Raw genomic sequence first — 13,592 nt, 5'->3', positions numbered from 1 at the left:
CAAATGTGCAGTTGTCTGCCATGGAAAGAAGGTTGCTTCGAGGCTCTTACTGTTTTAGTTATGGGCAACAGGCAGTGCATTAATATTGCTGCACAGCATCCAAATGCAGCATTGATCAGAGATGAAAAAGTAGCTCCCATTTTAATGTTATCAAACCAGGTGAGAAATCTTCTGCAGCTCACTGGAGTGTGACAACAGCAATTTGATGTCATTTAACATGTCTGCAATTTTTGACAGGTGACAGGACCTGACGTCATCTCAATCATGTAAGGCGGAGATGAGTACAAATGCTGAAGTAAAAAAGCGAATAGATTTTGTTTCAAGTTGTTTCTGCACATGCAATCACAAACAAAATATATATTGAAGTTTGTGAGTTGTGACAAAATGACTCGGGCTACCAAAGAACAGTGACATAAATACCGTGTGCGACAGGAAAGAGTGTTATCTGCTACACAATGCATCATGTAATGCACCCATGGTGTACATCTGATCAGCTCATCAATATGCTACAAGTGATCTGGATTGTAGATACAAAAGAACACTAAATCGATTAGAGTAAAAATCAAAAGGGGAAAGTTCACATTGGTGGTAATTATAGTGCGGACAGTTCTTCAGTTGCAGCCAGCCTGTTAGAAGGTGGATATGAAGATATCTGTGCATTATAGAAAAGGGTCAATGTTAATTTTATCATATAGACAGGATCGAAGTTTTGGAGAATAACAGAATCATTTTGCTTATAGGCACTGAGGTTCATTGGTGAATATGTTAGTAATATCATATTTCAGGATTCTTTGTCCATTTTCCAAGAGAATGGATCTAAATGTGAGTTTTTAAAGAAAAGTTTAGAGTTAAAGGTTTCTTTAAGAGGGTTAACTTTTCAGGACAACTCCATGCTGGGATATGAATCTAAAATCAGATGAAAGGAAGTTAATGTGCTAGTCAGAAGTTGTTTTCCCTGGAGTTTAAACATTTAAACATGTTGGTGATTTGTCTCTGTAACAGATAAACGCTTCACACCTGTCCTGTTGAAAAGTTTTGTTTTGATTTCTTCCTGACAGGTAAGAAGGTTATTCTGATTTTTTTTATGGGAATGGGATGCTGTATAGACAAAAGACTATGAAACACAAAAGAGAAAGTAAGTTTGGCCCAAGACTGTAGGATAGAATGTAAAGGAGTTATCATGTTAAATTTGAGTAAAATAGCTCAATGAAGTGAGTTCATTATTTTAATATGTCACTATACACAGCTAAGTTGAATCTGATTTTAACTTATTTCTATGTATGTTCACCACACTGTGAAATAAAGCAGCTTAATGATTTAAACAAAGCTTTGCTTCACCTAATTTAACTTGGTCTTCTGTTGCCGAGAACTAAAGAAACACATGCAAAAAATATGACATCCAGTCCAAATTACAAAGGGGTTTGATTATTACATTGTGGATTAACGTACAAGACAGGGGAATGTTAATCAATTTCTATACAAGCTGGGTTCCCCCACTGCTTCTGGGAGTGTCTAAAGATAACTAGAATAGGCTGCATTTATAACAATAAAATAAATTCAATCACAACTGTTGCGTCTCACTTCTTCAGTGTTTGATGAAGCTTTCATCCTCGTGAAATTGTCCCCAGAATGGAAGGTCTGACATGAATCCAGAGATTCTGCACAAGAGCTGGATATCGAGAGAGTTTTGAATAAAAGCAAAATAAGTCATGAACTAGGTTCAGCTCAAAGAATAACTTTGCTAGTTGGCTTGTGCTATAGATTGTCACCAAATGCAGGCGATTATGTTTCCGTTCAAGTATTCAAATGGGAATTGGATCAATTACCAATTTAGTGAAGTTCAGAGCAGTGCAGGATCTGGTCAGGAAGTGGCACAAGGAATATTGGCAAGATAAGGTCGCAAAATAGAGCCATGGGGATTGCCTGAACAAGCTAGTCTGGTTTCTACATTCTTAAGTACTTATCATAGATTGACAAAGTCAGGTTGCCATGCTTGATGAATAATGTACAGCTTCATTGAGAATACAGCGAAGGAACGATTGATAAATCTGTCATATTCCAGTAAAAGTAAAGTTCATTCCTCATTGGTGCTTAGTATCCAATTTTTAACTATTTTATTTAAGTCAGCTAAATAAAATAATTAGGAAGGAAAAGCTGCAATTGTTTTGAGGCACTATTCGGTTAATTAAGAGCATATTTCATCTAACTACTGCTTTTCTGGGAATCAGACCTGAAGAATAGTATAAATAACTTTTTCCTGGGGATTCTAAATTAAGCATCTTTTCTCCAAGAATAACCTGCTGCTATTCCTTTGATATATATCGTCTACTGTGGCCTTTCATGTTGTTTCTTAATTAGGTTTAAGCAACCTTTCATCTTAACTTGATTTTCACTCTCTAATTTTTTTAATGACTTTTGTGAGAGGCAGCTGCACTGGAATTGAACATGCTTCACTTTCAACAGGAGGCACTCCCAGGTCAAATGGAGCACAGGTAATGAGTTCAGAGGATGTACGACTCACTCTTATTTGACCAACAATGGGGGCTGACTGCCCGTGTGCGATATTATAAAATCATAAACTCTCATGACTTCACCGCATAATTGCATGGAGTGAATTTCTCCCCACTATTATCCCAAAAAAGCACCATTACTGTTTTAGAACAGGGTTTCTGCTTCCTGAACTAACTACCGACATTGGGCAAAGACAGCTGGTATTGAATTATTGGAAGTTTTGGGGACACTGGAGCTGCATGGAATTGCCCAAACTTATTTCACCTTTGGTCTGTTAAAACCAGCAAGACAGAGACTTTCATCTCCTCAATTCAGAGTGGGTTTAAGCCTGGATCCAAAGATGAAATATTGGTCCAAAATTTGTCCCATGCCCTCTGACCTGGATATTTGTCCTCAGACGTTCAACTCAAATTAGATTCATGCTGCACACTGCTGAACACTGAGATGATAACAGCGGAGGACTGGGGTGTTGGTGAGTGATGGTACTAAGGGCTAAGTTTTGCTGGTCTCTGGGTGGCAGGAGGTTTGTATGGGGGTGCGAGGGGTTGTGATAGGAAGTTAAAATGCCACAAAGCTGCATTGGGAGGGCTCCTGTTACTGAACCTCTAAACAATTCACTAACCCTGTGGAGGGAACCTCAAAGTGATTTCCCTTTGAGAGGGGTGGGAGTTACCCCCCAGCCACTGGGGTCTGCCTGCCTGGGCCCAGCAGAGAAAACAATTACCTCCTTCCCCTGTGCGAGCATCTCAAAATGGATACGTCCTCTCATTTTTCTTGCAGCCTGAACAGTAGCTACCTCTCTGCCTATCTGATTGGGTTGACAATGTGGAGAGCCAGCCCCACTAGACGTTGGACTTGGTAGTGGCCAATTAAGAAGACAGTGCCAGGAAGATTGCAACCTTGAGCCACACATTTTGTTCCAAGACCGGTATTTACCCCTTGCTAATAAAATTCCAACCTAAACGTTTATTCCCTTAATCAGTTACATTCAAGGTCAGAGAGAAACACACTGAATAATAGAGAAGGAAGTCCGGTGAATTTGACAAGAGATACAAGATCAATTTAATACACTAGAGCAATAAAGGAACAAAAGAAAAATTAGATTGGTGAAGAAAACACTGAAGGGAAAAGTAATGAAAAGGTAGAATGGTCAAAATATCTCTAGGAACAATTTTCTACCGTGAGGTCGAGACTTCACAAATTCAACTGTTCCCTTTCTGAGTGTCCAAAGTTGAGTTTCATGTTTGGGCCAGAAAATCCCCCATTTTTATTGCTGTGGAGTTGCAGTCCTAACCTTCTGTAGCGAATTTAAATCAGACATGCGGCGCAGTGTCTTGTTGACTTGTTCCCACTTTGTGAGGCTAATGGTGCAATTTGAGGTGATTTGCTACTCATGGCACCTCTCTTTTCAATTGCTGGGTCATTTATGCACTAATAACTGCGTGCACCTTATTTTTCCAACAAAATCTGGGCCAATGCTACTCGCTATGCTACCTAGGCACCAGCTCATTAATGCAAACACTCCAGAAGCTATTGTACCTTTAAAAGAAAGTCAAAAGGTTACTGTATGTTTTCATCATGATAACCAGGTTCCACACATGAAGGGAAAAAGGATTATTACAATTAAAGCAGATTTCATATGACATGTTTAATATATCCTAGACAGAGCCTTTATCATAACTAACGACAATTATCTCCTAGTGAACTTGCAGTAATCATGTCACGGTTGTTAACCTCTGGTGTAAATACTGACATAAGTGACTGCACTTCAAAAAAGTAGTTCATTGTGTGAAACACTTAAGAGACATTTCAATGTGGGAAGGTTTTAAACGCAAGTCTTATTACTGTTGAGTTGAAATGAATCAAGGATATGAAGCATTGTGTCAGTGCCAGAACTGAAATCAGGGAGTATAGAGGTGAAATGTTCAGGGATTTCTATTTGGTTATGGTAGGATTGCAACACAGTTCATATCAAAAGAACAATATTATGTTAACAATCAGTTTGCAAGAGGTTAAACTCACTAACACAGCTCCGATTAATATGAATTAGATCTCGATGAACCTGCTAGTGAAGTGTTTCTTCCTCCACACAACTTAGTTTCACTCCCATGACTGTAGGGTTAATATTTCTGGGGTCCAGACCACCAGAACACAATGACAGTTCACATTGGTCATTCACTCTTATCTCTGCCCTAACCTAAGCTCAAATATTCTTTGTTCAATATGGTATTGGAAGATCAGCAGTTTAGTGATCCCATATTCCTGAAATGCTGGTTCATAACAAGTTTTTGGAAGCATTGTCACAAATTATGATCTTACAATCATAATATCCAATATTCTCATGCTTATACTGAGCCTGTTTCCATGTCATGATATTCTTGCCTATCCCTGTCTGTGTAATCTCCTCTAACCCAACAATCCTTCAAGATATCGGTTATCATCTAAGTCTAGCCTCTTGAACTTCCCTTATTTAACTTGCTCCACCACTGGTGGTTATAATTTCTGTTGCTCAGGCCCTAAACTCCTGTCTACTCATCTACCTCGCATTCCTGCTTTAAGGTACACCTTAAAACCTTTGAGCTAGTTTTTAGTCACCTGACTTAATATCTCCTCATGTTGTTCAGTGTCATATTCTGTTTTATAATATGCCTATGAAATGCCTTGGGTATATTATTGGGTTAAAGGCACTATATAAACATATGCTTTTGTTATTGCAGTCGAAAATCCACTCATGCACTATTGGTCCGTCTTAAAAAACTCTGAAAAAAGTTACACCTTGTTGAAAAGTTACTGCTTGCTAAAAAGTTACATTTAGTTGAATGAAGTGTAATTGGGCTTTTGGTAACATACTAATTTTATAAATCACTCCTAAACACCCTCACTGGCCCTGAAAAGCTAATTTTACACAATGCAATGTCAAATTTATCCACTATGATTAAAACATGACATTTTTAAAACAAAATGTTTTTCTGTTTAATTAAACTTGTTTATCTTTGTTTTAGCTTTTTTCTTGATGTATTCATAACTTATTTCACTATGTGATTGGTTGCTTATGGTTGGCTATGCTGGTGATTGGCTAGCAACAACTAGCATCCACTGTCGCCAATTGGTTCAATTTCCAACTGGCAACTGGATTCAACTATTGAACTGGTTTTCCCACCCTTCTGCTTCACGTTAAGACATCCCTTTCACTTGAAGCCAGATTGAAATGGTCAGTGGAAAAGGGCAAAATCCCACCACAAAGGTTACCCATCTTTTGTTGGAAGCTTTCTTGGAAATCAGTGGCAAGCACCCTTCCTCACAGACCACAAGATCTAGGACATTGGAACATCAGTAAACAAGTTGCAGATGTTGTAGTAGCACTGACTGAAGTTAAAAAGATGAGTGTTCTTCAGGTTCAACAAAATCTATTTTAAATACACAACATTACTGAGGCTACAACTACATTTGGTCAGCACTGCACTTCCCAACCCAATTTGTTAAAGATAAATGCGTGACAGGGTATTGAGTCCTAATGACTAAGGATCGTTCATAGGTCTGTGCTGAATTTGCTGATCTCAGCTAGGATGATTGAGGTTGTCCATAGCATCCTTTGGCTAAGGGAAGAAAATAAATTGGCATGGTTTGACCCTGAGACTTTCTAGGTCTAAATGACTCAGTACCGTTTCCCACATTTATCCACAGGCCACTAGGGGTGAGCAGACAGTGCTGACTGGGCTAGCAATGTCTTCAATAATGTTCTAAAGTAATATGGATTTCCTTGAGAAATGAACAGTTGTCTTTTGACCTTTGATCAGTCAGGTTGCAACAATCTGTACATAAGCATTACAGCAGAAGCCCTTGAGCACAATGGATCTGAATTCTGTCCATATCATCGAACAATTAGCTAGAGTGGGAATGCCAGCCATTGACCAACATGTCTGTGCTGCAGTCCCCAAAGGTTTCAGACTTGCATTTCCATTACATTTGACCCAGGAATCTACAGCTACCAGCTCCGGTTTCAACTAGAATAGCTTTTTGTATGAAATCATTGCTGTTAGGAAACATTCTCAAATCAAGCATTAAGAATATTGAGATAATAAATAACTACTTATTTTACAACACATAATGTACAGAGCTTCACTGGTAAGTTCTGTTGTGAGGTAAAGCTAAAGCAAGGTAAATCAGAAGATAAAAAAGCCAGAGTTTTTAAAGCTTTGCCCCCATTAAGTAGGGAATCTAAATTCCCAAAATGTAATCTATTGTCTCATGTTATTTATTGGACCAGGCAGAAGTAAAATTCAAGAGTACACCTTTTTTGCTATGAACAGCTTCCTGTTAAATCATTCACATGTGGGTGTCACTGATCAGGCCAGTATTTATTGCCAAAGGCATCTTTGACAATTCACCAATGCTTCTGTGACAGTATCTTCCAAACCCACGACACTCCACCGAGTGAAGGGCAACAAGTGCATGGAAACCACCAAGATCCTCTCCACATCGTTCTGACTTGGAAATAATCAACATTCCTTCACTGATGCTGGGTTAAAATCCCTAAACACCCCTGAGAATGTGATGATGAGCCACCCTATTAAACTGCTGCATTCCGAGTAGAGAAGGTATACCCACAGTTCAGCTTTGTAGGATTTTGACCTAGTGTCAATGAGGTAATGGCAGTATCTTTCTAAGGCAGAATAATGTGCAACTTGGAGAAGAACTCATGGTTGGCAGTGTTTCCATGCACCTATTGCCCTTATCCTAGGTGGTAGAGGTCACAGGTCTGGAAGGTGCTGTCACAGGAGCCTTGGTGAGTTGCTGCAAAGCATCCTGTATGCAGCATGTGCTGTAGCCACACTTCAAGATGAAAGGCATGACTGTATAAGGTTATGGATGGGGTGCCAATCATTTATAGACAGAGTATGTGTGTGGCTTTCCTGACAATTTCCCTTCAGTAGAATTAACTTTTGCAAATACCAGGTAAGGAAGGAGTCGCTGAGGCATGAAACAGTAATTTAAAAGCTTTACTTGAGGCGGCTGTTGTTAGTTTGTGACAAATGGCAAATATGTCAAATGACTGACATTGCAACATGACTAATATACACCATATTCCCGACTAATGGGTTAAAACAAACATAGCCGAGAGGAGGAAATCTGACCTTCTTACCTAGCTCAGTCATCATTGGGATGTTGGCCCCGGTGGTGACAGAGGTCTGTCGGACCAGACCATGGACTGGGCTGTTGTCTGGTGAAGCTCTGTCCATTCCTGGAGGTGTGAATCCTGGAAAGAGAAGAAATAATTGAGTCAGAAAATCTACCACTAGGACACTTAGCTGCCTCATTTAGAAAAAGAAAATCCAGGTGCATTCTTGTTCACAAATGTGATCATAGTTTGATTTTCTGATAGCTTTAAGTTGATGCATTTCAGTGCAAGAACTAACTTAAGGCAACTGACCACTACGCAATGCAAGTTTGATTAAATAGTACAGGTAAAAATGAAAATTTTTGACTTTTCTTGCACAAAACCATCAAGGATGTTAGTTGTCAAAATGTAACTTTATCTGCGCTCCATCTACAAAAAGATCAGCTTGAAGCTGAGAAGTAAAATGCTACAGTAAGCTCTCATTATAAAGCTCTCTGATGTGCCACAGTTTCTGATACAACATGCGTTGCTGATAAATAAAGTATACACAAACTCCCCGAGTTGCTAGAGTCCCACCACTGAAACATGATATTTGTATGGCTCCCGAAGGGAGTGTTATAGTGAAGGGCTACAGTACAAAGGAAGCTGACAGCATCTTAAGTTCAGAGAAATGACATATGCTTTAAAGCCAAACAATTCTTCCCACCACCACCCTACCCCCCCAAAAAAAATTGTTAAGAATTCTAATTGAAGTGGTAGCATCAACTGAGCAAACACTCCTCAATTTGGGAATATGTGAAGAACAGTAAAAATCAACTCCAGTAGCTCTTCTAAAACTGAGTTCCTCCCCTCTTTTCTATCTTGGTAGATCAGAAACTCCACATTGCAAGCTTTTATTCTAAACTCAGTTTTGGTTTAGGTACTCGCATTAATGTTTCACCATACAAGCAGGAACCTGAAATAATTTCATCAATAAAGGTCACTTGATACTTATTTAGTATTTACAGTTTCCCATCATGTTGCAGATATTAATTTTACATGTTCTCCATTTTGGTACTACATAGCAAACATAAACCCTTTTTATCAGAAATGTTAACGTTCAGAATCCTACCCACCCACCCCCCCACCGCTCCCTCTATAAACATGCCATTTCTTTGAAGTCATGGAACTTGACATTTTTCATTTTCCATGTTGACAAGTCAACACCTAAAGCCAGTAATGCTGTATACATAATACATAGACTTCAGGTTTTTTTTTGAGAGGGCTTCAGGCCATTAGTTAATGCTGACACAATAAAACCCAAGCTGCTGGGTTTTGAATTGTTATCTTTTAAAAAAAATGATCCCAGAGTTTTAGACAAAACACATTCTTCCACTTGCTTTAAGTAATGCTGCCCAAAATTGCTCTTTTGAAATGGAAATCTTTCTGAGATATTAATGACATATTTTATGTTTCCAAAAAGCTTTGGCTTAAATGAAGAATAATATTCAATAGAATGCTGGGGACGAATCTTCTCGAGAGATGATCGAGCTCAGTTAAGTCAATCAAAGTGTGATATTTATTCAAGATTTTGTCTTTTTAAATAACTTGTGTTAACAGTTGTTGTTGAAGGGGATTTGTAATGTATCTCACAGGGTTATAATAACAAAAAGAAATCAAGAGCCTTTATTGTTTTCATGCAAATTTCTTGGCTGCAGTTTTGTTCTCTGTATGTTGGAGCTCAGTGTGGCTTGAAAAGCTCAACTTATACAAATTGCCTGCAACTAGAGGAGAAAAATACACAAAGGAAGAGTGAGTGAATGAGGAGGTCAAAATACCTGGAAACAAAACAATTTAAATCACTAAACCAGAACAAAATGAAATGTGATTTTTTTAAAAAAAAAAATCAAATAGCTTTAGCCGATCGAAACTTGATTTCTATTACCTTTCACCCACTGCCTTATTTCAAACAATTGTTTTGTGTTTAATTCCTTTCCTGTCTCAATAAAAACTGAACTTACTTTGAGTTCTGAATGCTGACAGATTCACGTTAATAAACAAGAGATTTAAAAGTCTCCAGAAAATCCAGTACTCGATGAAAAAGAAAACACGTACATGGGGTGGCACGGTGATTAGCACCGCTACCTCACAACGCTAGGGACCTGGGTTCGATTTCAGCCTTGGGTGACTGTGTGGAGTTTGCACGTTCTCCTCGTGCCTGTGTGGGTTTCCACAGGACTCTCCAGTTCCTTCCCACACTCCAAAGATGTGCAGTCTAGGTGGCCTGGCCTTGGTAAATTGCCCTTTAGTGTCCAAAAGCTGGGTAGGTTAGGTAGATGCGTGGCAGTTACGGACATGGTGGTGGGGAGCGGTTTCAGTGTGTTGATGCAGATTCGATGGGCCAAATGGCCTCTCTCTGCACTGTAAGAATTCTATGGTTCTATGCTAATGCTTACAGTGCAGAAGAGGGCCTATTGAGGCCCTTCTGCATCATTTCCAAATCAACATCTCACAGCTTGTCCAAAGCACATTTAATATTCTTAGTGCCTTTAATATTCTTGTGCCTTCAGCACAACTTCCATGCAGAAATAAGATAGATGGGAAGACAGTCATGGCACACAGGACTATATTTGTATTATTATTCTTTAGACCTACTTGAGAGAAGTCTAACCATTTATTGCTTTTAACACTTCAGCCCACAGAGGATTCCTGTAGAAGATGCTGTCTTATACTATGTACTGCACTGTTCAGACAATACAACTCCCATGTTGTTTGAGACTCTTAGTTACTGTAGTTGGGCACGAGAGCTAATATGGAAATAATAAAAAAGAAAACTGACAGCGTGCCTCTGTAGTATCAGTGACAGACATCCCGCATTGTCTGAGGATACTTTTATGGGAAACAGAGATTGAGACACCAACTGACATATTTTAAGATGGTAATGATTGTATGATGTTCAGCAGATAGTGAACTAAAACAATTGTCAAATAGAAGAACAATCAGTGAACATCATGATAAATAAAACTCAATGACTGGATTAAATACTTGTTAATATCACATTAGTATCTCCTGCAACATAAATTATGTAAATTTCACACCAAAGCTTATGTGAAAATTATGCAGATTATAACTTGATTAGGCTTTTATCATGAGACCCAATTTGGCTTTTTTATCTATTAAGCTTCAATAAATGAGGCATCTGAATAGCTCCCTTGAGCAGCTGCAGTAATAACTACACCAGCAGTTATTTCAGCTTTTGATGTTAAAGTAGTTCTACATGTACAAAGAGTGTAGTGGGGGTGGGGGCAAAGGATTGTTCATCTTAATGTACAAGTTTATATTTCAGGGAGGATAATCCAAAGTGGCTTTGACAAATCAAGGACATGGAAGATGCTGTCAGAACGCCTCGGATAGTGCAGAATATACATACAGTAATGATATATTAACACCGATTTAATACATGTTATTGAAATTGCAGTGAGCCATCGAAATCTCCATTCAGCTTGGCAGGACTGTAATATTCTGCCAGGTGGGAGGAGCTGTAAAATCCTGGCCAGGCAGGCTATCAAATGGCAATGTAGTCACTATACATGTTCAGTAAGAAGCAATTTATAATCTATTAAGGACTAGGTTAGCCTTTGTTGACTCCTCTCTTAATTAAAGCATCTTACACTCTGAAAGCCCCAAAACACCAGCTACTGAAAAGATATGCCGTAGAGCCAACTAAAAGTATGTTTAACGTTTGCATTCACAATACAAACAATTGCCGGAACTTTCCAGCCTTTCATGCTGGCGGGATCTTCCAGTTCCGCCAATGGCGCACCGCACCGCGGGTTTCACAGCAGCAAGGGGTGCTTTCAACGGGAAACCCTGTTGACAACAACAGGACCAGACAATCCCAGCGTGCAGCTTGGGAAATCCTAACATGGGAGGAAATATGTGGTAGGGAAGACCTTCAATAAAATGTTAATTTATTGAAATTAGGATCCTGACCTTCCTGGGCAGAAACCTCAATATGTCACTGGCGAGGGGTGAGGAAAATCAGAAAGCAAGATTTTGCCAATGAGATTCTCACTTTGAGCCTCATGAGATTTTGTGCCCATATTATTGCAAATCACAATGAATGTCTTCCCCAAATTAAATGTTGGCTCAGATCAAAAGCCTGCTTCCATAATGGTGCAAAAGGAAGTGTTGACTACAGCTTCTATGCTATTCCACCTACGTTCCTGAAAGAGTGCAGAGGTGAGGGTTGGTGTTGGTCTCGGTCTCAAGCCCCGGTATGATGTGCAACTTGTTGTTTCAGTATCCGTGTTATTGTATAAACTCCCCATCTGGTTCAGTCAATGGAAGAGCTTTTCCTATTACACACTGGACTCTGTGTCTTGGGAATTTCCATATGTGCTTGAGGACATTCATAGGGAATGACATGGGACTGGATCTCATCTGGTTTGTACCTTTTTGGAACCCCCATTTTAATATGGAGATGAAAGATATATGTGGATGATGAATTATATATACATATTCAAAATGCTTTGTACTTGTAAAGAACCAGAAAGAACAATTTGATGTTGCAGAATACTGCAAATTTTGGGCAGAATTCTCCCCAAAAAATTGTCAAATTTGTATGAAAACTGGAGTGATTAATACTGTTTTTTTCCAATGGGAATTCAGAGGAGAACCTTTCACATTCTGCACTGCAGAGGCCACCTGCGTGAATATTATTACATTTCTGGAGAGACTGAAATTGGCATGTTGAGTGGGTACTACACATGCGCCAATTTGTCAGTGCTGAGATCGGCGCATGCACAGTGGCCCACACTGATGGTCCCCAGATTGCTGGCCAGACTGGAACTCCCGCAATTCCAGCTCTCCGTCCCCCACATGACCCGATTGCTGGCCCTCCCAACCATTCCTGGGCCCAGCCCCGACAACATAATCCTTCAAATAGTACCATGGGATCGTTCACGTTCAATACAGCAGAGAGCCTCAATTGAATGATTCCTCTGAAAGACAGCAACTTTGACGGTGCAGCACCCTCTCATTACTGCACTGAAGTGTCCAGCTAGATTGTGTGCTCAGGTCCCTGGAATAGAACTTCAACCTATGACCAGTGAATGAAGAGGCAAGACATCTGAGTCAAGGCTAAACGAACTACGTGAAGTTACATGGCATGAAGTTAGTGGAAATGAAAAACAGTGAAAATGGGAGTAGTTTGGAACGCCACCACAGCTTGGCAATGTGACTACAAACCTCTGAAATAGCATCTTGTGGAAAAACCTCCAGGTGGATCAATGTGAAAAGTCAGGAAAAAAAACTTTTGCAACAAATTCACAGTTGTGTTATATCAACTCTAAACTGGGTCAGCAAAGCCACTGGCATTTATTTTTGTCAGCCTATGTTTGTTACAGAATGAAAGATAAAGAAGGAAAAGGAGAAATGAGAACAGTGAAAGGAAACGTGCTAACGTCAAATAGAAGATAGAGTGAACAATAATAAGACAAAGAGAAAGCAGCAGAAAAGTGGCTACAGGGAGGGAATATCTTGCCACAGGAAACTGAGAAGCTATATGTGGAAAATGACCAAATTGTATCAAAATAAACAGACAATGGCCAGAATTTCACCATCCCACGGGAATCAGAGCGGGCGAGGGGTGAACAATGGAGAGGTCCAGGACAATGGAGAGGTGGGAGTTTACAGTTTTGGGACAAGCGAGGCCGCGAAATCCCACCCAACATGTCAAGATCCTCCTGGCAAAGCTGTTGAGTGTTGAATTGAGTATATATTTGGAATTTTCTGGCCATTCATACTGGCAGGATTCTCTGGTCCTGGAGATTTGGCTGATTGCCACATTCCCCTTCCTCGCTTACGGTAGCAGCAGGGCGTGAACGGTTGAAAAATTCCGGCCTACATGAATATTAAAGAATATATATATTGAAACTCATGCTATTTTCATTAAAATTTGGATCTTTTGTCTGGATCTCAG

The 13,592-nt window shown here is 39.5% G+C and overlaps 1 protein-coding gene across 11 annotated transcripts in view; it reads right to left on the bottom strand.

The window, feature by feature from the left end:
* The window catches only part of kcnma1a (potassium large conductance calcium-activated channel, subfamily M, alpha member 1a), a 754,381-nt gene that overhangs the window by 47,078 nt on the left and 693,711 nt on the right, over positions 1 to 13,592 (bottom strand). For all 11 annotated transcript variants that reach the window (XM_080215698.1, XM_080215701.1, XM_080215700.1 and 8 more), the window contains one exon: positions 7,655 to 7,768. In XM_080215698.1, the coding sequence (XP_080071824.1) occupies positions 7,655 to 7,768 (114 nt within the window). The remainder of the gene's footprint in view (positions 1 to 7,654; positions 7,769 to 13,592) is intronic.

Source organism: Carcharhinus amblyrhynchos, chromosome 31, assembly GCF_965287045.1.
Source record: "Carcharhinus amblyrhynchos chromosome 31, sCarAmb.v2.hapA, whole genome shotgun sequence".
Classification (NCBI taxonomy): domain Eukaryota; kingdom Metazoa; phylum Chordata; class Chondrichthyes; order Carcharhiniformes; family Carcharhinidae; genus Carcharhinus; species Carcharhinus amblyrhynchos.
The sequence above is the reverse complement of the archived record's forward strand: the minus strand, read 5'-3'. Positions and strand labels throughout refer to the sequence as shown.